At 33.5% G+C, this 21,922-nt stretch overlaps 3 protein-coding genes across 4 annotated transcripts; 1 reads left to right on the top strand and 2 right to left on the bottom strand.

The window, feature by feature from the left end:
- Positions 1-38: 38 nt before the first annotated feature.
- Positions 39-2,910, bottom strand: LOC130800039 (cyclin-B1-2-like). Its single transcript, XM_057663372.1, has 4 exons — positions 2,615-2,910; positions 2,423-2,523; positions 538-635; positions 39-325 (listed from the first exon to the last, which is right to left on the bottom strand). The coding sequence occupies exons 1-4, from the start codon at positions 2,741-2,743 to the stop codon at positions 225-227; spliced, it is 429 nt and encodes a 142-aa protein (XP_057519355.1). The 5' UTR covers positions 2,744-2,910; the 3' UTR covers positions 39-224.
- A 1,333-nt stretch (positions 2,911-4,243) lies between these two features.
- On the bottom strand, positions 4,244-12,249 carry LOC130800035 (uncharacterized). 2 transcript variants are annotated; one of them, XM_057663367.1, is made up of 10 exons: positions 11,909-12,249; positions 10,522-10,741; positions 10,263-10,420; positions 9,772-9,917; positions 9,126-9,188; positions 8,937-9,029; positions 8,310-8,471; positions 6,579-6,670; positions 5,408-5,559; positions 4,244-4,803 (listed from the first exon to the last, which is right to left on the bottom strand). In XM_057663367.1, the coding sequence occupies exons 1-10, from the start codon at positions 12,027-12,029 to the stop codon at positions 4,490-4,492; spliced, it is 1,521 nt and encodes a 506-aa protein (XP_057519350.1). In that variant the 5' UTR covers positions 12,030-12,249; the 3' UTR covers positions 4,244-4,489. The 2 variants fall into 2 exon arrangements, with proteins under 2 accessions (XP_057519350.1, XP_057519351.1); XM_057663368.1 differs by having other exon boundaries at positions 4,244-4,794.
- A 3,221-nt stretch (positions 12,250-15,470) lies between these two features.
- On the top strand, positions 15,471-17,643 carry LOC130799224 (uncharacterized). Its single transcript, XM_057662329.1, has 3 exons — positions 15,471-16,139; positions 16,233-17,041; positions 17,127-17,643. Exons 1-3 carry the CDS (start codon positions 15,471-15,473, stop codon positions 17,641-17,643), a joined length of 1,995 nt encoding a protein of 664 aa, XP_057518312.1.
- Positions 17,644-21,922: the final 4,279 nt, after the last annotated feature.

The raw sequence follows: 21,922 nt of genomic DNA, 5'->3' as shown, positions 1-21,922 counted from the left end.
TATAAATTGATTGCAAATAAATAAGACAGAGTAGTAAATAAGAACCAAGAGCAACTTAATGGCAGACAATCATGAATAAGGTGGAGTGATAGGATGAATTCAAGTACAAACAGAGGATCCCAACAGACTCAAGTGTCTACACATAACACCAATAGTCATAGACATGGTTCATACATTCAGTTTCTAAGTACTTATAAAGAAAATTCTCTAACAATGACAACCAATCAGTTAAAAGATGGGCAGACTGGTCCTTTGGATAGGCCTAGACGAACTTCCATGCCATGGTGCATATCTGGAACTCGGACAGTTTCTGATTCACGAGGATCTACAATATCACAAAAAGGCCAGACAAATTAATCCCTGAATATACTTGTTATGCACAAACATAACGATTTCATCGCCACTATGAATGCAAGCAAAAACCAACTACTTCTTAAATGGAGAATTCTGGTAATTGCTAGTCTTTTCTCTCAACTAATAAACTTATATCTATGTTTGGCAACTGGCATGTATGAAAACAGCATTTATAGATTTTACCATTCAAGTAATCTTCAAAGCCAATGTCGTCTAAAATTCCTGAATGCGCTTCCAAACCTAGCATTGAGGATGGTATTGGTCCAGGAGGCCTCTGAAACCTGAAAAATAATATGAGATGATCATGTTGGAAAATAGAATAGAATAGAAACAGAATATTAAAATTAGTTACTTTCTAAATCTTGTATGATATCTTTTAGTTGGCTAAAAAATATGTCTTTACCAATTATTAGGAAATTTGTTACGAGTCTATTATAAATACATGTCATAGAATGTAGATTAAAACACAAAAATATAAGAAATCTTTTCAAGTCATAGAATGTAGATTAAAACACAATATAAGAAATCTTTTCAAGAAAATTGTTTTCTCAGTCTATCCCGGAAAAATCTCAGTAGTCAACCCTTCATATTAGAACTAAAAAAAAAATCTCCATTATATCAGACCTTAAATCTAAACAAAACCCTACAACCTTCAAAAACAACAATCATCTAAAATTGTGAGGCCAACTTGCTACTATCAAGTTCAGTCAGTACTCAGTACTATCACTTGGATGAAAGATGTAAAGCAGCAAGTGATGTTTCTAAGGATTCTAACTAGGGGATCTTCCCCTCAGCATCTAAACCATAAAGTAAAGAATGTAAAGTTGAACCTACTAGTATGTCGCACACCGAAAAGGGAGCTCTTAGACTGTTCAATTTGCTACTACCTCAATTCCGATTCTGTAATGGCTGATTAAAATCTGCGGTCTGGAGTGATGCTCGTTAAAAAATAGTCAAAGTGGATTCAATTTCTGTTTGTGCTAAGTGGTGGTTTTGGGCATCTATTGTGGGCTTGTAGCTGTTATTTCTGCACGGTTCTTTTCTTGTTCTATTGTGAGGCCCAATTTGCTACCATCTAATAGTAGTTAGGCGTCAGTCAGTAATCAATCACTTGGATGAAAGATGTTAACTTAAACCAGCAAGTGATGTTTCAATGGATTCTATCTAGGGTCCCTCCCCTGAGCACCTAAACCACAAAGTAAAAAATGCAAAGTTGAACCTACAAGTATGTGGCATACAGAAACGCGAGCACACAGCTAATCAGATTTTCCACATGACATCTGCAGCTTCCATTGTTCAATCAAGTTCAATATACCAATCTAAAAGGTTTGTCACTCACTAATGAAATATTACAGCTAAAACACAAAGAATAGGAAACTATCCTTAAAACCCAAAATTAACAAACCACCCAATGATAGCCATTCATCTACAGACTACAATCAACTTAGTATTTCAATTGTACACCTAAAGGGGATACAATGAAAAATGCACGATAACATCGCAAGAACTGAGTTCATGTTAATTCTTGTCTCCCATCTCTTTCTGTTTCTAATTTTTCTTCTTTTTGACTCTCCTACTCGCATTGAAATCCCAGACTAAACTAATAAGTGTAAGTTTAAAAATACAGAAAACCAGAGCAAAAGCTAAAACAATTCAATGAATTTAGTGCCTTTGCAAGAGCTGAATTCATGTTAATCATTGTATGCTTTTTATTTTTTATTTTTTTGATTTAGAAATAAGCTATGAATCCCTACATGTAAGGGGAGAGACAACAAGTCCTTATTTGCAAAGTTAGTAATGGTCTCATCTCTTAATGTGGGTCGATTTGGTGGCTGATTATGCATTGATCAAATTATAATCTTTCAATAATGATTCCAGTAACATTTTATATACAGATCAATTAAAATTTCAAAACAGATTCTTCTATCAAAAAGACACCGATTAGGGTTTTGAACAAAATCAAAAAATTTCAATACAGCTTCTTCTATACACTAGACACCGATTAGGGTTTTGAACAAAATAAAAAATTTCCAAAATAGACACAAAAAAGGAAGGAATAAAAAGCAACCTAGAGAGAATTTGGCGATCGAGGTCCATCTTGAGAGGAAAAGCAGAGCCATAAGTATTAGCAAGAATCTTCCTGTTCATCTGTTCCTGAGTTTTAATGGCCTGTAAAAAAACAAATGAAAACAGATGAATAATATAGCGATGGAGGAGCATAAAAGAGAGATAGTGAAGAGAGAAAGAGATAGAAGGATACAGAATTATAAGCAGATTGAAGAGGATGAGGTTCGAGAATGTCGGATTTGACGCCATGGAAACCAAAGCGAAGAGCATCGTTGTTATTCCCACCGATTTGGTGAGGAATAGCCTTCATTCCTTCCTCCATTGAAATGATGTTGAAGAATGTAAGAAGATCGATTTGCTATAAATCAAGGTGGTGAAGTGAAGTTCTACTGCTTCTGCCTTTAACTTTGTTTCGCTTCTGCAATCGCCTTGTTCTACAAGAAACACGCTCTACAAAAAACTTTTTTTTGGATTCATTTGACAATTTTGCCCCTAGAGTTGTTTTATTTTTTTTTAATGAAAAATATTGTAAATATTAATTTTTTTTTTATTGTGATTAACTTATTTAATATATTTAATATTTTCTCGAGACAATTTTTTTATTATTGTAATTAACTTTATTTAAGACTTAAAATGTCTATTACAATGTTTTAAAGTTTGATATATTTAAGACTTAAAACGCCTATTTTAAAGTTCAAAATATCCAATACAAGCTTTAAAATGACAACTTTAAAATTATAAATTGGACTTGTAAGTGTCACACATATGCCATCGTCTCACAGGAGATTTGTTGAATTAGTATTTCTATTACTCTACAATTAAGTCCATTAACAACAATGATGGTTAAATATAATTTTTACGATAGATTAATCACCCGTAATACACAAAACTAATACTCCCTCCTATTCAATATAACTGTTCCATTTGACTTTTCACACTTGTCGATGTAACATTTTAATCCTTAATATCTCAAATTATTCTTAATTAAAAATTATAAAAAGTTGATATTAATAATCCTTGTATTGAGACGAATCAAACAAGATCCCACTTGACTATGTTTTAACTTATAGATTAAGAGTAAAATACAAATTAAAAGTGATAAGTGAATAGTGCCAAAAAAAGGACAATTAGATTGAATAGGAGGTAGTATAAATGTATATTACTCACAATAGATTAAATATAACAATAAATCATAAACAAAATCAATCATTAAACACAAATCTTAAATCTTAAACCAAAGTAAGTAGTATTTATATTCACAATAATGTTCATTAACAATGATATATAATATTTTTTATAAAAAAAATCTTAGAAAATATGTAGAAATAATAAATATTTAGAAAATATCAAATTTTGAAAATATGTAGAAATAATAAATATTCAGAAAATATCAAATTTTGAATAATCAAAGCTAATTATGTTTTAAAAATGTAATATAAATAAAAATATTCTCTATGAAAACATCAATAAAGAACTTATACTGCCCGTTTGGTTTGCGGTATTAAATGGTGGTAATGAAAATGATTTATAGTGTAAATTTTCATCAAATGTTCCATATCATTCCCACGGTAATAAAACTTTGATCAAAAAAAAGTTTTTTATTTACAAATTTTCATTACCACCTCTCCCAATGGTAATACATTGGAATGAATTTTATGAAGAAAATGAGATGATTGAAGTTGGACAAGCATTGCCATCAAAGTAGGCAGGAGATTTTTCAACTAAAATTACACTAATTTTTTATTCTCATTACCACCGTTTATTACTACCTACCAAACGGGCCGATAGAGTAATATATTGTGCTTCTTACTTGCTAGCTGCATAAAAAAAATAAGGATAAGATTTTCATTAAATTTCCATTTACACCTTATAGCAAACAGGTATAAGGTGTTGTATAGATAAAATCAGTTTCAACTACACAACTTGAAATCAATTAAAAGAAGAATTCAACTCCTAGTCCTAACCTATGCACCTGTTAATTGCACTCAAACTAATGTGTTGTACACTTTACTTCCTAGTTTGTACAGTCCTACACTCATCAATAAAACCCCGACATCATCAACAATAACTACCAACTGAATAAACCCCGACGAGGGCCATCGTCAACAATAGTCTCATCTGTGGAATCTGAACCACTGCCAATTGTTCCATCCGAGCTATCATCATCACGAAGTTGTACTCTGTTTGCATTGTCTATTAACCAATCCCTGAATTCCGGGGTAGATGTCAATTCTTCCATTGCTTGTCGAGTTGATTCCTGTGTGAAGTCTTCCCACTCTTTCTTCGTCATCTTTCTCTTAGGCTTCCCGTGGAAAGTTGAATAATAATGCTTTTGAGCATTTATTCTCCTATGAGCGGATGATGGCGTCAAACCTGAGCCAGCTAAAAGTCCAAAATCTTAGCAAAAACAGAAGAAAAATAAAAAAGAAATATTACCCAAAATAAATTTTTTTACTGATTTTCTTACAATAATTTTAACTTTTAATTAAACATTAATAATCAAAACTAGTGTTTGCTAAGATGCACCAAGATAACCTCTACTTATACAACAAATCATTTAGCGTAAAAAAAACAAAAAAGTAAATACAAAATTAAATTATAAAAAAAACTAAAAATTAAAAAGAGTAAGTTTATTTTTTGATTTTAACTTTTAGTTTAAACATTTTTTATTTTTGATTTTTGATTTTTTTTTTTTTTTTTGCGGTAATTAACATGCAAAAATCGGTCACCGGCAATACTGTTTTCGGATAAGTGACCCTAAAATTGGAATTATTCATGGTTAATCAAAAGTTGGGATTATTGTAGGAGAATCAATAATAAATTGGATTATTTTTAGTAATTTTTCCAAATAAAAAATTTCACTGAGAATTACTTAAAAGTTGTAATGTGAGTAATATTTATGAAGTTAAATCATACAAACCAAATAAGATGATTATAGTTTTGGTGAAGGTACAATCAAAGAGATGATAGCAAAAGAATCTTTTACCTTCAACAGGAGATCTGTACCAGCTGAGGTCAGTATTAGGAGATCTCAGCACCTTCCCTTGAGGACTATTTTTTAGAGTTCTCCTAAGAAACTCTGCGCGGTTGTACTGAGGATCCACTTTTCTAGCGTTGCTCCGATGAAAATCCCAAATCCTGCAAATGCATTGATTTTTGAGTATTACAAGGGGCTGTTTAATGGAAAAGGATTACTCACACGAATTACAGCCTGTCGACTAACATTGAATTGTTAAATTGTACTACTTCCAGCCCCTACTCCTCAAAGAATGGCCATCCCCGGTCTTTTTCTGCATTTAAACCTGAGTTTGAAACGCGCAAGACGCATGGGACGCAAAAGGGTGCTAGAGCATAGGCGCAAGGTGAAAGCACGAGCTTTCGGTTGGTGAGGCGTGAGTTTTTGCTCAAAAGCTTATCAAACAATTTCATAGAATTTTCATAGTTAAAAACAATATGAGATCAATATTTTCAACTCGTCTTATATGAGACAGTCTCACCATGAGAGGAAACCATATAAGTAGCTCATTTCTCTAATTAATCACTTTAAAATTGTAAGTAATCACTTTTAACACACTAAATGCAAAATGACACAAGAGGACACATCAAGCTACAATCTTAAGGTATTATATTTACTTTTTTAATGTCTAATTGTTATCACATTGTTATTATAGAACACAGTAAAAGAAGACAGAACCATCATAGAAGTGAAAGATTTAAAGATGAAATAAAGAGGAAAATTAAAAAGAAAAAACTAGCTGAAGTAGACATAAAATCAAAGAGAAACATTAGAAAAAGATTAAACTAGTAAGTTAGTTAGTTTAGCGAAGAAAAAACTAGTATGAATAAGAAAAGGTAGTAGGGAAATGATTCAGGATTTTTGGATTGAAATTTAGTAATTTTTGTAAAAGTTCAGCATACTCTTCTTGCTGTGTTGCAAACCTAAAGGTAACCACTTTTCTGCACTATATGTTGCCCTACACTATTACTGATAATATCATGTTATCTATTCCTCTTGTCTATATAGACATATCCTGACTGTTCTACCTACATGCACATCAAAATTCATTACTAAATAAGAGAGACGTACTTCTCACACGTAAATCAGGTAGCTATAGGGGGAGACATACAAGAGTTTGATTGTATCAAGCATAACATACCCAGAATCAGGCCACTTCAAAGAAGAGATTGTTGAGCACATCAACCAAGACAGTACCACGGTTCCCCATGAGAACAAAGTATCAGGAGTGCCCTGCATTTGAAACAACATCGTTATTGAAGAACAAAACATTTAGTACATGATCAATTAAATTTTGAAAGTAACTCTAAGCAAAGTTGCACACATATATTCATATGCCGATATTTGTGGTCTCCACCACTAAGCTATGGTTATTACATGGAGAGGATCAGAATTAGGGGAAATTCATAGTTCTTCTGGAAACGTAAAAGAAATCACTCTAGATCATAGTGCCAAATGTGGTAAACAAAACGATGTCGTACCGGAGTGATGTGGTTATCCTAACGCCAAACGCGACATTTTTACACCTTTACAACATAGAAAATATCGGTGTTATTTTTAATGAAAACCTTAAAAGATGCAGCCTTATTTTTGCAATATGCTCAAGATAGGAGATGCTAGGAGGACATTTAAAATCATATAATATATTGTGGTTCTATTTACGTGATATGCTTGTTCTAAGCAAATGACCACATTGCTTTCACAATGTTGATCCGAATGACATGAGTGTAAAGCTAGCAACAAGGGGGAAAATGAGGAAAAAAGAGCATGACATCAACCATTGCATTAGAAAATCTCCGCAATTCCCTCACTTTCATTTTATCCATTTATCTTATCAAAATAAGAGAGCTTCTATATATCTCCCCTACCTTGCCTTATCATCTCCTTTCCTCTTCTCTCCTCACCTCCTTTCCTCCCTATTTTGGTACCCTAACAACCTGTTAAAATTTGACCTAGTACTTCCCAATCCTACATGCACTAGAATTTTTAATTAAATAGAATAAATTCTTAGGATTGGGTGAAGTACATAGGGACTAGGATTAAGTAATGAAGACTTGCCAAAAAGGAGAAGCGTAAAATTAGAGAGAGAGAGAGATCAGAGTAGTATCAGTAGATATGCTTCTTAGTTCTTGCCCATTCTACAGCATATAAATTCTCTCCTCACCATATGTTTCCTTGATAATCAAATTTATTATATCACCCATAAGTTGCTGAAAATTGGTTCCTCAACAAAAACCTTTGTCCCTCTAACTTGAAAGAATCAAGCTTACAAGTTTCAATATCATGGGATGAGTAAGCCACCACCAAACATAGTGCAAAAATGTTAGGCGATGCAGTAACAAGAATGATGTGGTTATCATAACGCCAAATATCAGCCGAAAACATGCGATATCCTTCAAATGGTCAAAACACTTTTTTACACCTATAATATGTGGGGAATATCGATTCTAAAAAAAAACATTTACAGCGTAGATGCAATGCAATGCACCCGTGTTTTTGCACTATGCCACCAAATCTCACCAACTAAATGGAACGGATGTAAACACAATCTAGAATCTACCGTACTGTTGCTAAATACAACAAATCAAAAGAACAAGTGAATTGCTACTGTCACAGCCAAAACAACTGATACAGCAGCCATGAGAAGCAACTTCTGTTACTTCAGAAATGAAACCGCACTTAAGATCTCAACATATTTTTTCCTATGTTATTCATACTAATAAGAAAATCAATTGCAGAGCTAGAATAGTTTGTTCCCTTGCACTAACGTTATACTTTCATTTCTGCGCAAAAATGCCATTGTCGTGTAGAATAAAGTCTAAACCATGCTTTTCTTTTCATAATGAAAATAATTGAAGTCATAGAAAAATACCTGAAGAATAAATGTACTTGCAATTATTCGCATAGCCCATTTAACAAATTGAGCAATTCCAACATCGACACTTCCGTCCTCAGATATGACAAATCTTCGCACAATCCAGTAACCCAATGCAGCTCCGGCAAGAACAATGCCAACCAGTAGAAAAATAGAAACCTGCGACAAAAATATTATGCACATACTTTATAACAAGTTCAAAGATTCAGTTCAACAAAAAATTCAGTTCAACAAAAAAAATCAATTCAATTGTGCGATAAACCAAAAAAAAAAAAAAAAAAAAAAAGCGCAGATAAGTTTAATAAATTAAAATAAGTTAAGCTAAGTTCAGTTTAGTAAAACTTAGTTTAGTTGAATAAAAATAAGGTCAATCAAACGAAATGCCATTTGATTCTAAACAGAAACTTTTGCTCTTATGACCCAATTAGCAAGCAGTTGGTAGATAATGAAAAACGGCATCACTAGACTAGAGCAATACAAATTACTTAAGCAAAGAAATACATAGCATAGCAAATGTTACAAAAATCAAATGTTCCCCTTATTTTTCTTTTCTTTCTCGCAGAGTGTGATAGTGAGATGTCCGACCCAACTGATGGAATTGATCAACAAGGGGAAGTAGCTTACCGGATTGTGCATCTCTTCACTCAAGCCAAAATTCACTAGAATTGAATTTACGAGCATTGAAAATTGATGCAAGAGAAACGATCCTGCTCCCAACTGTTTAATGTAGACAACAGTTAAGTATATTAGTAATCTAAAGATTCAGTACATTAGTCTTTGAACAAAAGAGAAAGAATGCGTTCAAAAACTTACAAGTGACCCATATATGGTGAGATAAAAGAAATTTTTGCGACCAGTTGGTAATAGCTTCATTCCCTGCGACAGGGGGTATAGATGTAACATAAAGAGATCAAATAGCAAAGAATGGTTAGTAAATGAAAAAACAGAACATTGAATCATGGAACAGCTAACAAAAGTATCAGACTTTGAAATTTATCAATTAGTCTCTCCGGTCTCGAGTAACACAGCCTAATAATCACAGGCTCACAGCGTAAAACAAACAAAACGATAAAGCTAGCAGCAGTTTAATGCCTATATCTACCAAGTTCATGAGAGAAAATGCTATAATAAGTCAAGCCCAAACATAAGGATTAAAATCCAAAGCATTTAAGATGAAAACACATCTTTGGATAGGTATAAAATAATTGTGGGTTACGAGCCTTTTTAAATGAAGCCTTGTATTATAAGAAAGTTAGTAAGAATGCATAAGCAAATAGGTCACATCGATATCCTATAGACCAAGAACCACACTCCACTAAAGAAACATATGTGAAAAATGGAGGTATTACATTACATCATCAAGAAACTAAGTGCATGATTTCAAATAAGGAAATTCAGGAAAGAAAGAATGCACAATAATGCCAAATAGACAAATTAATGGCTTAAAGAGTGTCAATACCTGAAACAGAATGATAATCACAACAAGCAGTATCCCAATCACCATTGTACTGCTATAATAAAAAGGTACCCAACCACTTATAATCGGTGCAACAAATAATAGAACCATTCCAAGTGCAAGACATATGAGACGCCAGCGTTGAAATTCTGCAAAAAATCCAATGTAATAATGCATATCCAGAAGAGGGAGGTTAGAATATGGGATAATGAAAATAAAAGAACATACAATATTCCATTATCCTAATGTCATCAGCGGCTAACACCTATTTAGAGCTTATAAGATAGCATGTAAAAACAAAGTGGTTGTTTAGGATTAACCTTTGATAGCAAACATTATGTAGAACTTCACAATAAATAGAGAAGAGCACATGATCCAAGGAGTCATTTTACTATAGTGCATTATAAACAGAAACCAAATAACTATAAATCTTAAGTTCCATCGTCAATGGACAAGAAAGAAAGAAACTAGTTTATAAGAAAAGAGTGTTCAACCTTCATCCACTGAAATTGTGACTGAACCCGAAACATCACCAATAAACTTCACATCAACGTATTTGTCCTCGTACGGAGAGATCATAGAAATCCATATTCCCTTGTAGACGGATTTCCAAGCATCCTTTTCACACTGACACATCCCAACTGAAGCATTCCTGCAACAACATAAATATGAGTCTCCACTATAACATTAGGAATATTTTAATACGACAAAAAAAGTCGAGGAAACTCCGAATATAAAAAGTAATCCACTTACGTATGCAGGCAAATCTGGATTCTGTTGTGTAATCTCTCAGGAATGACTACTGAAGGTGCCACTGTAAGACGTATTGAGCTAGCGTAGCTCTCAAGTTTAAGTCTTGAGAGAGGTACAAAATGAACACGCTCACATGATAATGCATCTTTATAGTCTTTGGGTGTATAAGCCCGCAATGGAAGAGGTTTGATAGAGAGTTGTGAATTCTCCAAATTGATCGCTGCAATACAATTAGTTAACGATTAATCAAAACGCAACGAATGTTCTATAGATACAAAATCACTAAAGACACATAGTAGACTCTCCAGACAGTCATGCTGCTACTGCACATTGAAAAATGCATGATAGCGGCAAGTAAACCAAAACAATAAGAGCAATGCAAAAGATTGTATTATTTAATACAGAAACCCATGTAATATTAATTAACATATAATGAACTCTGTAATGATAGGAGGTCATGTCAATAACAACAATAACCATGCAAGAGACTTAATTCCAAAAGATGGTCGACTACATGAACCAGAACCAATATATCAGTTTCAAATTTCAATAGTCATTAATGTGGTTTTCTACCATCTAACCTCTAAATCTAAATTTTTCACATCATTTTGAACTCATGCTCTACAGGCCATCTTCGATCTTTGTCCTCGTTTTAAATTTTCCAAGTTCTAACTTTCTAGTGTACCAAATGGTTCTCCAAATCAAATAGTTTGTAAATGTCCAAATCCTTTAACTTTCAGCCAAATCAAATATGAAGAATTCTAATAATAGTAAGAGAGCCAAACGAATGTCTTTTATACTTCCGCTTTAACACTAAATAAATGAGTATCAAAACTTTTTAAAAAAATTAACCTTCTTAAAATCAATATTGACATTTTCATATACATTATATGATAGCACAAAGTACCAAAATCTATTGCCATCTGAGAATCATGGTCTATCCTTGAATGCTTTCCCTACCCTTTCACCCTTGTGAAAGAGGTTCGATTTTCACCAAAATAATTTCACGCTCCCCTTGCCCGTAGAAATTCTCTAGCCTTACCAGATCAAAGAAAATACTAATGCCATCCAAATATACTAGCGGTAATAACCAATACTGGTTTTATACATGCCCAGAAAAAATGAATTCCATAGTTCATCCAATCAAATCAAATCACAAATAAATCTGAGTAAATCCTTGGGTGCAAAATAAAGGGCAACTTAAAATATAAACTTGACAGGCAACCCAGAAAAGTACGAACAAAATTAGGTTTATTTTCAGAATTAAACACTCAATCCTCAAAAGAACAAGAAACCCAGAAATCAAACGAAAACCCAACAAAACCAGAAGCAAAGTTTTAATATTTTTGGCATCATCAAACGAAATCAGGAAGAAAAAAGAACATACACTGAGTAAAAGAATCGAAGCTTGAGCAGTAGATTGCTGAAAGCAAAAGCGTGAAGAAAAAGAGGTAAATTCGAGATGAAAACGCCATAACCATTTTGTTAGTCCGCAAACATACTCGCATGTCTTCTCAGTAAGCTTTTGAAGATGGAATGAAAAAGGAAAACGCGGTGGAAACCAAAATACAAAATTGAATGAATGTTCAAAAGACAAATATAAAGGGTTTCGAATTCGATTAATAAGTTTTATTGGGAATTTTAGTTACGATTTACGAACTTTGACCAAAGCTTTGGGTTTACGCTTCTTGAAGGAAAACGGGTTTTATGCCTCAAGAAATTTGTCCCACTTTTTTTTTACTCGATCACATTAAATTTATAAGCTAATCTTGTGAGCCACTTTCTAAGTTGAGACTAATAGCCTAGTTGATTCTATTATCGTTTATACATATATGATCACTTTAAAATCTAAACTTTAAATAAATCAAATTAATCGTCAAAATTAAAATTTTTAAATAATTAATTCATTTAAAGTTATAAATTTGTAAGTAGAAATTATTTATTTTAATGTCAAAATTAATCAATTTTAGATTAATTTATATGTTTCTATTTTTTCCCTATAATAAGAGGCAAGCTTGTGTTATAAGAAGCGAGTTTTTGGATTTAGTTTCACTCATTTCATTGCAGGAAGCTGAAAAATCGCTCTTTCTAATGATCTTCATTGAGCTGAGGGACTCTTTAGTCGCATCCTCCTTTATGATAAGGGTTGTCGCCTTCTTTTCCCCATACCCTAATCATTGTTCCTGTAGGCGGGATACACTGGATACGATACGATGATGATAATAATTAAACTTACATTGTTTATTTCATTTCAATTTTGACATTTAACTTATTATTTTCATTTCATTTACATAGTTCTCTTACTTTCTCTTAGAATACCAATTTATGTGTTTTCTTGGTTTTCCTTCCAAATGCATATTTCGTTCGTTCAATTTTATTTAGCATTATTTATTATTTAATTTTGTCATATTTATTTTGCATCAATCTATTTATGGACAATAGTCCACCGTCTTTTAATTTTATCAATAAAATTTAATCTCTTTTTATTTTTTTACCAAATATCCACATTTTTTTAAAAAACACTAAACTTTTCTTTGAATTAATTTAAATGACGGAGTAGTGTAAACAAATTTACTGGGGCATATAAAGTGAGTAGAAGTCATTTGAAATTGATTGCAAATATTATGTTTGGTAAATTTAAAATTTAAAAATGTGAAATTTGGTTAATTTTACCGATTTCACTTATGGAAATTTGTCAAATATAAAAATAAAAAAAATTCTCAAGTAGGGTAGATGTCAATCATGTCATCTAAAGTTCATAAATTTATGAGTGATTTGCTTAATTGGGGTTGAAAAATAAAAATATTTCAACTTTGGTGTTCCCTAAAACATAATTTTCAAAATGGTGTTCATATAATTAACTAGTTTTACTAATCTATATATTTTTTTAGTTTGGTAATCCCAAACCTATAAAAGGATAATGTTGTTTTGTCAAGCAAATATATAGGTTAAACAAATTCAAAAAAATTCCACAAGTCTTACAGAAATAGCCAAATGTCAAAAAATAACTTCTACATACAACCAAAAATCTCAATCAAGTCCAAAAGTCAAAAATCTCAATCAATTTATTGCAACTACTATCCTTGATTTGCAAATTGGTTGAGGCTGTCATAGAACCTGTATGACTTTATCATGACTAAAGCCAAAAAGACGTGTTAAAATCAAGCAAAAACCAATATTTACCATTACCAAATTCAATAGACATCCTCTACAAAAAAATTTAATTGTACTTTAACAAATATGTAATGTGCAAGGCTACCTCTAATAAAGATATCATTATCCCTGTGATTTGTTGTTAATAAAAAAAAAAGATACAAACTTTGATTAAAAAAAGGAGTAGCAATTTTGATGTGAATAATAAGCTTTGATAAAGTGCAATAGCAATTTGATGTGAATAATAAGCTTTGATAAAGTCACTCAATAATATTCGTATTCATAGAGATCCAAAAAAATAATACAATAAATACTAGATAAATAACATCATGACTACAATTTATAAAGTTAATTGTTAGGTTAGGATTTCCAAACCAAATAATTTAGCTTAGTAAAACTACTTACCTTTAAGAACACTATTTCGTAAATTAAGTTTTAGAGAACACGAAAATTGGAATTTTTTTATTTTCCAACACTCATTAGGCAAATCATTCTAAATTTATACTATGTCAACATTCAATTCTTCATTTTTAATTAAATTTTACGTTATCAAACGCTACTTACTAGTTACTAATTACTGTGAATTTACTAATATCCAAGTGCATTTTTCGAATACATACAACTATGATTTTCTTAAAAAAAAAAAAATAAAGGAGATGTTTGGTAAATTTGAGTATTGGCTGTTAGTTGTTTATTAGAGAAAAAGTGGGCCAAAAGCCAAAAGTCAACCAAAAATTAAGCTGGAGTAGTTTTTTCATTTTGGCTTAAAAGCCAACTTTTTAACTGCTTTAAAAGCCATTTACCAAATACTTTTTTGACTATTTGACCAACCAACAAGCCAAAAGCTAAAAGTCAGCCAAAAGTCATGAACCAAACAGGTCTGAAGTGTTTTTTCACAAGCTCACAATTAGTTGCACTAATAACATAGAAAATAAATAACACTATTGGATGAGGTAGGATATTATTTTAAATTTTCTTCTACTTCCAACACACTATACTCTAACAAACTATTATAACAAATACTTTTATCGAACATTTTTATCTATTTAGCGCATTAAACGTCAAAGTAGCTACCCACATGCCACCTCTCACAACTACATGATAACTAACAGTAACAACTACTATCTCATAGCTACTTTGCGCCTAGGAAGCACGGACACGCCCCTGGACCTGCGTGTCGCGTGTCGGACACGGACAGGCGAAAATCCTTGTCCGACACGCCAAATGAAGTGTCCAATATTTTAATATTTTTCCGAACACGTGGACACGGCAAGAACATGCGACAGACACGACAAGGACACGTGCCCCACGTGTTTTTTTTTTTTAAAAAAAATTTCGAAAACAGGGGCTTGGTTACTCAATTACTCCCTCCCGCAGACCCGCACTCTCTCTCACTCTAAACCTAAAAACTCTTCCTCCAGTCACTGCCGCCCTCCCGCACGGCCGCACCACGCCACCGCCGGGCGCCGGCTGCTTCTCGCCAGCTCCATCACAGACGTTGTCGGTGCTGCTGCCTGCTGCCTGCTGTGGGTTGCTCGAGCCTCGAAGCGACGAAGCCTCGATTCGAAGTTGGATTGTTCGAACACAGTCGAACCCTAATCCCTAAAAATCGAAATTTTTGATTTTGTTTAAGGTATTTTCACTCTTTATCCTAAATCCTAATATTAATCTTGTTCTAATCTTTAATCTTAGTGTTAATCTTAAATTCTTAATCTTGTTGACTTGTTGTTTTAATATTTATTTTTAAATCTTGATTTTTAAATCTTTAATTGTAGTTGTTTGAATTTCAAGAGTTTATGTCTAGTAGTGGGGCTAGTGGCTCTGATTCATGCAATGTTAGTGGTGATGCTACAAATGAAGAGGGTGATTTCGGTTCTTATCCTTTGTGGAAATATGTTGTTAAAGGGGACAAAATGAGTGGGGGTGGGGGTAATTATACTTGGCAATGCAACTTTTGCAAACAAATAAAGAGTGGTTCATATACTAGAGTTAAAGCAAATTTGGTGGGTGTTGCAAAAGGTGGAATTAGTCAATGTCCTAATGTAACAAATGAGGATAGAATGCAAATGAGAAACTTAGAAAGACAAGTTGAGCAATATAAAGAATCTAGACAACCAAAAAGACCACCACTTCCTAGTCAATCGTTGTCTTCTGAAACTTCTCTTTCACCGACTTCATATGCCAAGAAAAGAAAATCTGACAATCCAATCACCAAAGCTTTTGATATACAAGCTCGAAACAACTTGGATGCTGAGATACCAAGGATGTTTTTTACTGGAGGATTGCCTTTCAACCTTTGTCGAAACCCTTACTATGTTAGTTCATACAACTATGCTGCCACAAATAATATTCTTGGTTACAAGCCTCCTGGTTACATTAAAATGAGAACCACTTTGTTAGATAGAGAGAAAGAAAATGTTGAAAAGCTTTTAGAACCAACAAAGGCTACTTGGAGGGAAAAAGGGGTAAGTATAGTGAGTGATGGGTGGAGTGATCCATAAAGGAGACCTTTAATTAACCTCATAGTGGCTTGTGAAGTTGGTCCTCTGTTCTTAAAGGTCGTTGATTGCTCAGGAGAGGTAAAGGATAAAGACATTATTGCTAGTTTGTTGAATGATGCCATTGAAGAAGTTGGAGATGACAAATTTGTTATACAAATTCTCACTGATAATGCAAGCAATTGCAAGGCCGCTGGAGAACTTATAGAGGGTAGATATCCACATATATTTTGGACACCATGCATTGTTCACACTCTTAACCTTGCTCTTAAAAACATTTCTAATGCTAAAAATATTTCAAACAATGAGGAGGTTTATGATGAGTGTCATTGGATAACCGAAGTTCATGGAGATGCTTTATTTGTCAAAAACTACATAATGAACCATTCAATGAGGTTAGCTATATTTAATAAGTTTTCTCCATTAAAGCATCTTTCTGTTGGTGATACTCGCTTCGCTTCAGTAGTTGTCATGCTAAAGAGGATGAAACTTCTTAAAACTACTCTTCAATCCATGGTTGTTAGTGAGGCTTGGTCTACATATCGTGATGATCATCGTGGACAAGCTACACTTGTGAGGGAAAAGATTCTAAATGACGATTGGTGGGACAACGTTGAATACATCCTTGATTTTACTCGTCCCATTTATGACATGATAAGAGCATGTGACACCGACAAAGCATCACTTCATCTAGTATATGAAAATTGGGATTCAATGATTTCAAAGGTGAAGGAGATCATATATAACCATGAGCATAAGCAAAGGCATGAGTATTCTTCTTTCTTTAGTGTGGTCGAAACAATACTTCTTAGCCGTTGGAAGAAAAGCAACACTTCACTTCATTGTTTGGCACATTCTTTGAATCCAAGGTATTATATATTTTTGTATGTTTAAATGTTTAAAGCATTAGATTATGCATTAACTAAATTTTCTTCTTTTTTATGTATTTAAAAGGTATTATAGTGACACGTGGCTTAAAGAGGTCCCCGGTAGAGTTGCTCCACATGTTGACAATGAAATTTCCACACAAAGATTCAATTGCTTTAGAAGATTGTTTCAAGACTTGGAAGATAGAAGAAAGGTTAATATGGAGTATGCTATTTTCTTGGCAAGAGATGATGGTGTATTTACCGAACCGGAATGCTTGAATGATATGTACTTGATGGCTCCAAAGCATTGGTGGGCAACATATGGCTCACAAGTTCCGATGCTTCAAGCATTAGCATTCAAGTTGTTAGGACAACCATCATCTTCCTCTTGTTGTGAGAGGAATTGGAGCACATATAAATTCATTCATTCATGTACTAGAAACAAACTTGCACCAAAACGTGCTCAAGATTTGGTGTACATTCATAACAATCTTTGTTTGCTTTCAAGGAGAGGTGAGGCTTATAACAAGGGGATGTTGAAGGAGATGACTTTGAAATCTAGAAGATTCTATTTGTCTTGGCATGGCGGATCTTTCTCTTGATGAGCCCGAGTTGGAAACTACGCTTGTAGCGAAGGATGATGATGGATGTCATATGGATGATGTGTGATGATCAAACTTAAATTTACCTATTTATTTGGTTTTCTTTGATTTGGTTTGTATGACTATTTTTAAATAATTATGTTGTTTATTTGGTACTTATTTGCATTTTATGTGAGTTTTATATTTTTAAAATGTTTATTTACATATATCAAATGAAAGATTGTAAAATTATCTTTAATTTAATATATTTATTATATTACCATTTTCGTGTCCCGTGTCCGCCATTTTTAAGTTGGCGTTTTCCCGTGTCGTGTCCATGTCCGTTTTAGTGCAACTTAGCTTTGCGCTCAACATAACCTAAGAATAATGGGTTATGCAAATTTTTAAATATTTATTTAGGTCATCAGATCGATTTAAGATCAGATAATTTAAATTGATTCAAAATTAAATCTTATGTAGATATTAAATCTTACATAATCTTAAATTCATGGCAAAATTATTAAAAACTACCTAGTATATACCCCATTTTGTAAAAAACTACCTTACATAAAAATTTTTGCAAAAAACTACCTTATATAATACAATTGTTTGCAAAACACTACCTTATAACGGATTGTGGCCTTTGACTGCTATCTTTAACCGTTGACCCGCATGTGAAACGCACGTGATACTTTAATTTATTTGATTCTTCTTCATTTCAGTTCAGAGCATTCGAAAATCCATTCTTTCTTCCTCCCATTTGCAGCGACAAACCCTAACTATTTTTTCTTTCACCTTGCATTCCAATCCCTAATTCATTCAAAGATCATCATTTTTTTCCAATTAATTAGTTATGTCTTTTTGTTCTTCAAGCGAAAATTCGATACCTGAAAAATGTGGGTGTGGAGTTCCCTTTGCAAGGAGGGTTTCATGGACCAAGGAAAATCCTGGAAGAAGGTTCAAGACTTGCGTTTTTTATGATCCTGATACAAATTGGAGGGGATGCAAAAAGTTTAAATGGGTTGATGAACCTGAAATGACTGTTTGGCAAAGAGAAGTCACTAACAAACTTGTGGAGGAGAAGCGACAATTAGCAATCGAAATCAAGATTTTGACATCAACGATTTGTTGCTTGGAACATGAAAAGGAACAAGCACTTTCAGAAATTAAAAGGATTAAGAAGAAATGGATGAATGAGAGGAAGCATGGAAATCAGATTACAAGCTTTGTATTAGGGTTTTTCTTTTGTTTTTTGTTGGTGTTTCTTGTATTACTCAAGGCTAGTAATTGAAGTGTAAGACCAATTTAAGAATAATTGTAACACTGATTTGGATATTGTAACATGATCATGATGAATGAATTAAGTTTTATTTTGTCCATTTAATTTCTTTGCAGGTATTGTAAATACACTTGTATGTTTGCTGTGTTTGCTGTGTTGTGTTGTGTTTATGAGCTGTGTTTGATGTGTTGTCTTTGCTGTGTATGTTGTGTTTGCTGTGTTTGCCTACTACTTGGAACACAACATACACTTAACTTACAGCAATTTGCTTGGGATTAACACAGACATCAATGTACATACACAGCATTGATATGATACACACTAGTTCAAGGATCAACACAGATCCATTTGCTTACATACATATACACACTGATGAACTTACTCATTCAGAACACATTTTTTTTTCAACACTCATTCAGAACTTACTCAAATCAGTATTGCTGTACTGACTCATGTTATGTATGCTGTGTTTGTCCAATGCTTGGAACACAACATACACTAAATTTGCTGCACTTAATTCAACACAGTAACTAAATTTGCTGCACTTAATTCAACACATTACATTCTCAGTGCATACACTGATTTGCTAAAATACAGTTCAACATAGTACATTCTTAGTTCATACACATTACATTCTCAGTTCATACACTTATACTAATTCAACACATTACATTCAACACATTACAGGTCTATATTTGACTATTTTGATCCATTACACATGAAGTAGATGCAGCATTTTGTGTTTGTTGTTGACTCATGGAGCTAAGAACATCATTTGTTGTAGATTGTTGAGTAGAAGAAGATCCCATTTTAGGCCTTCCACCCTTTGACTTGATCTTTGTTAGTGGTGGTTCCGGTGGATTCTTGCAGCCTTTTTTGTAGTGACCTAGGTCACCACAATTACCACATCTCCGTTGCTTGAATTCTTTAACAGCACATACAGCCTTCTTACCTCCTTTACCTTCATCAGCTTCCTTCTTTCTTTTCCTCTTGTTAGGCCTTCCAGGCATCTTTCGATATGGTGGAGGAAGTGGTTTGGCTATAGTGGTCATGGGCCACATTTTGTGTCCTGGCATACCATAAAACTTTGGACTATACGTCTTTCGATACGTTTCTACAAGATACGCCTCGTGGACGAAGTCGTTGGCATCTAATTTTCTAAGAACAATACAAGCCAAGGCATGTTTACAAGGAATCCTTATAAGGTCCCAACTTCCACAATGGCAAGTCCTATTGGCCAAGTTTACAACGTAAGAGTCGTCATTATGATACCTCAAACTCACACACATCCACTAGGATTACCCTTAAACCATATATTTCCTTTGCATATTTTTCAATCATTTTGGTGATAGCTGGCATCAACACACCTTCAAAGTTACTCACCCCTTCCCTTTTGGTTGCGCTTCTTTGCATCACATATCTCCTAATCCACTCCATTAGAGAAATTATAGGCTTCCCCCTTGCTTCTACTAACACATTATTGAATGCCTCACAATTATTATTTAACAACATCCCGACTTACTCCTACTACAAAAAGCATGCCTAGACCAGTGTTTTGTAGGAATAGCAGATAGATATTCATATGCTTCAACAGAAATATCCTTTATTTCGTTCATTTCTCTATCAAAATGAAACTGTAACATAAATTGTTACTAATTAGTTTGACATTATCTCAGAAATTTAATTGTATACTTGATTCCATACCTTGTTGTAAGCTCTTGTTGCTCTCCAAAAGTGTTGTTCAGTTGCTTGAACAACTCTCCAGGAAACTTGATCTTGAAGTTCGCCCATATATGCCTACAGCAGAACCTAATTTCAGCTCCAGGAATCACTGAGTTCAAAGCTTCAACCAAACCCTACATTTTCCACAAATTAATATTAGGGTTATAGCATTCGTTACATTAAAAAAAGATATGTGTTAACAAGTAATTACCTTTTGCCTATCGCTCATAAAGGTGAAAGCTTCACCTTCTGCTTGAACCCAACTACTCGATGCAGTAACCGACCTAAGGTCTTCTACGAAGAGATTTAGAAACCAAGTCCAAGTTTCTGCATTTTCTGTTTCAACCACAGCCCATGCAACGGGGAAGATGTTATTGTTCCCATCTTTACCTACAGCAGTCAATAAAACCCCAGGGATTTGTCCCTTCAAATGTGCCCCATCAACACCTATAATAGGCCTACAGCCAGCAACAAAACCCTCCTTACATGCTGGCAAGCATATATACATCCTTTGGAACAAAGGTGGGGGTGTGTCCATTCCAATGCATTTAACGATTGCAGTGCTTCCTGGATTAAACCTCCTTATTGCTTCCGTATAATCCCACACCCTGCTATACTCTTCACTAACATCACTATATATCATTTTCATTGCAATTCTTTTAGCCATATAACACTTAGAATACTTCACTTCACAACCTAACTCTCTATTTACCCGTTTCTTAAATGCCTTTAATTCCCAAGTTGGATTTTCCCTCCAATCATCTATGTATTTCTCAGCTAAATACAAAGCAGTGACTTTGTTATTTTGGTGTTGGTGACCACAAGTGTGCTTGGGAAAATAACTCCTTATTTGAAGTGTCTCCTCATCTTTCAACTTCACAGCATGAACCTTAAAATAACACTTCTTCTCCTTCCCACAAACACAATTCACAATTCTTGCTCTCGATTTAATACAATCGCATCTATTGTAGCAATACACACTGATCCTACTTCTACCATTATGCAGGTAATAATAATTGTAACCACATTCAATAGCATGGTACCTTAGTGCTTTTCTAAACACATATGTCGAAGGAAACTTAAGGCCTAAGGATAAATTGATCTTACCCTTGAAATCAACCTCAGGATTGAATGTAGGATAGCTGGATATACCTTCCTCATCATCATTCAATGCACCCAAATCATAATCATCAGACTACGGTTCATCATCATTACAGTATATGTCTCTATTGTTTTCTTCATCAACCTCCTTATCTACTATCAATCTAATTTCATCATCACCTATAAACACATCATCAA

This window comes from Amaranthus tricolor, chromosome 14, assembly GCF_026212465.1.
Source record: "Amaranthus tricolor cultivar Red isolate AtriRed21 chromosome 14, ASM2621246v1, whole genome shotgun sequence".
NCBI classification, from domain to species: Eukaryota; Viridiplantae; Streptophyta; class Magnoliopsida; order Caryophyllales; family Amaranthaceae; genus Amaranthus; species Amaranthus tricolor.
The sequence above is the reverse complement of the archived record's forward strand: the minus strand, read 5'-3'. Positions and strand labels throughout refer to the sequence as shown.

Excerpts from the sequence above, each read along its gene's own strand:
- LOC130800039 (XM_057663372.1), bottom strand. The coding sequence starts at position 2,743 with ATGGAGGAAGGAATGAAGGCTATTCCTCACCAAATCGGTGGGAATAAC. Across the intron at positions 636-2,422 it reads GATCGCCAAATTCTCTCTAG|GTTTCAGAGGCCTCCTGGAC; the intron begins GTTGCTTTTTAT and ends ATTATTTTTCAG. Across the intron at positions 326-537 it reads CTTTGAAGATTACTTGAATG|ATCCTCGTGAATCAGAAACT; the intron begins GTAAAATCTATA and ends GTGATATTGTAG.
- LOC130800035 (XM_057663367.1), bottom strand. The coding sequence starts at position 12,029 with ATGCGAGTATGTTTGCGGACTAACAAAATGGTTATGGCGTTTTCATCT. Across the intron at positions 6,671-8,309 it reads CAAGTACATTTATTCTTCAG|GGCACTCCTGATACTTTGTT; the intron begins GTATTTTTCTAT and ends TTTCAAATGCAG. Across the intron at positions 5,560-6,578 it reads TTGAAGTGGCCTGATTCTGG|GATTTGGGATTTTCATCGGA; the intron begins GTATGTTATGCT and ends ATGCATTTGCAG.
- LOC130799224 (XM_057662329.1), top strand. The coding sequence starts at position 15,471 with ATGTCTAGTAGTGGGGCTAGTGGCTCTGATTCATGCAATGTTAGTGGT. Across the intron at positions 16,140-16,232 it reads CTACTTGGAGGGAAAAAGGG|GTCGTTGATTGCTCAGGAGA; the intron begins GTAAGTATAGTG and ends CTGTTCTTAAAG. Across the intron at positions 17,042-17,126 it reads GCACATTCTTTGAATCCAAG|GTATTATAGTGACACGTGGC; the intron begins GTATTATATATT and ends TGTATTTAAAAG.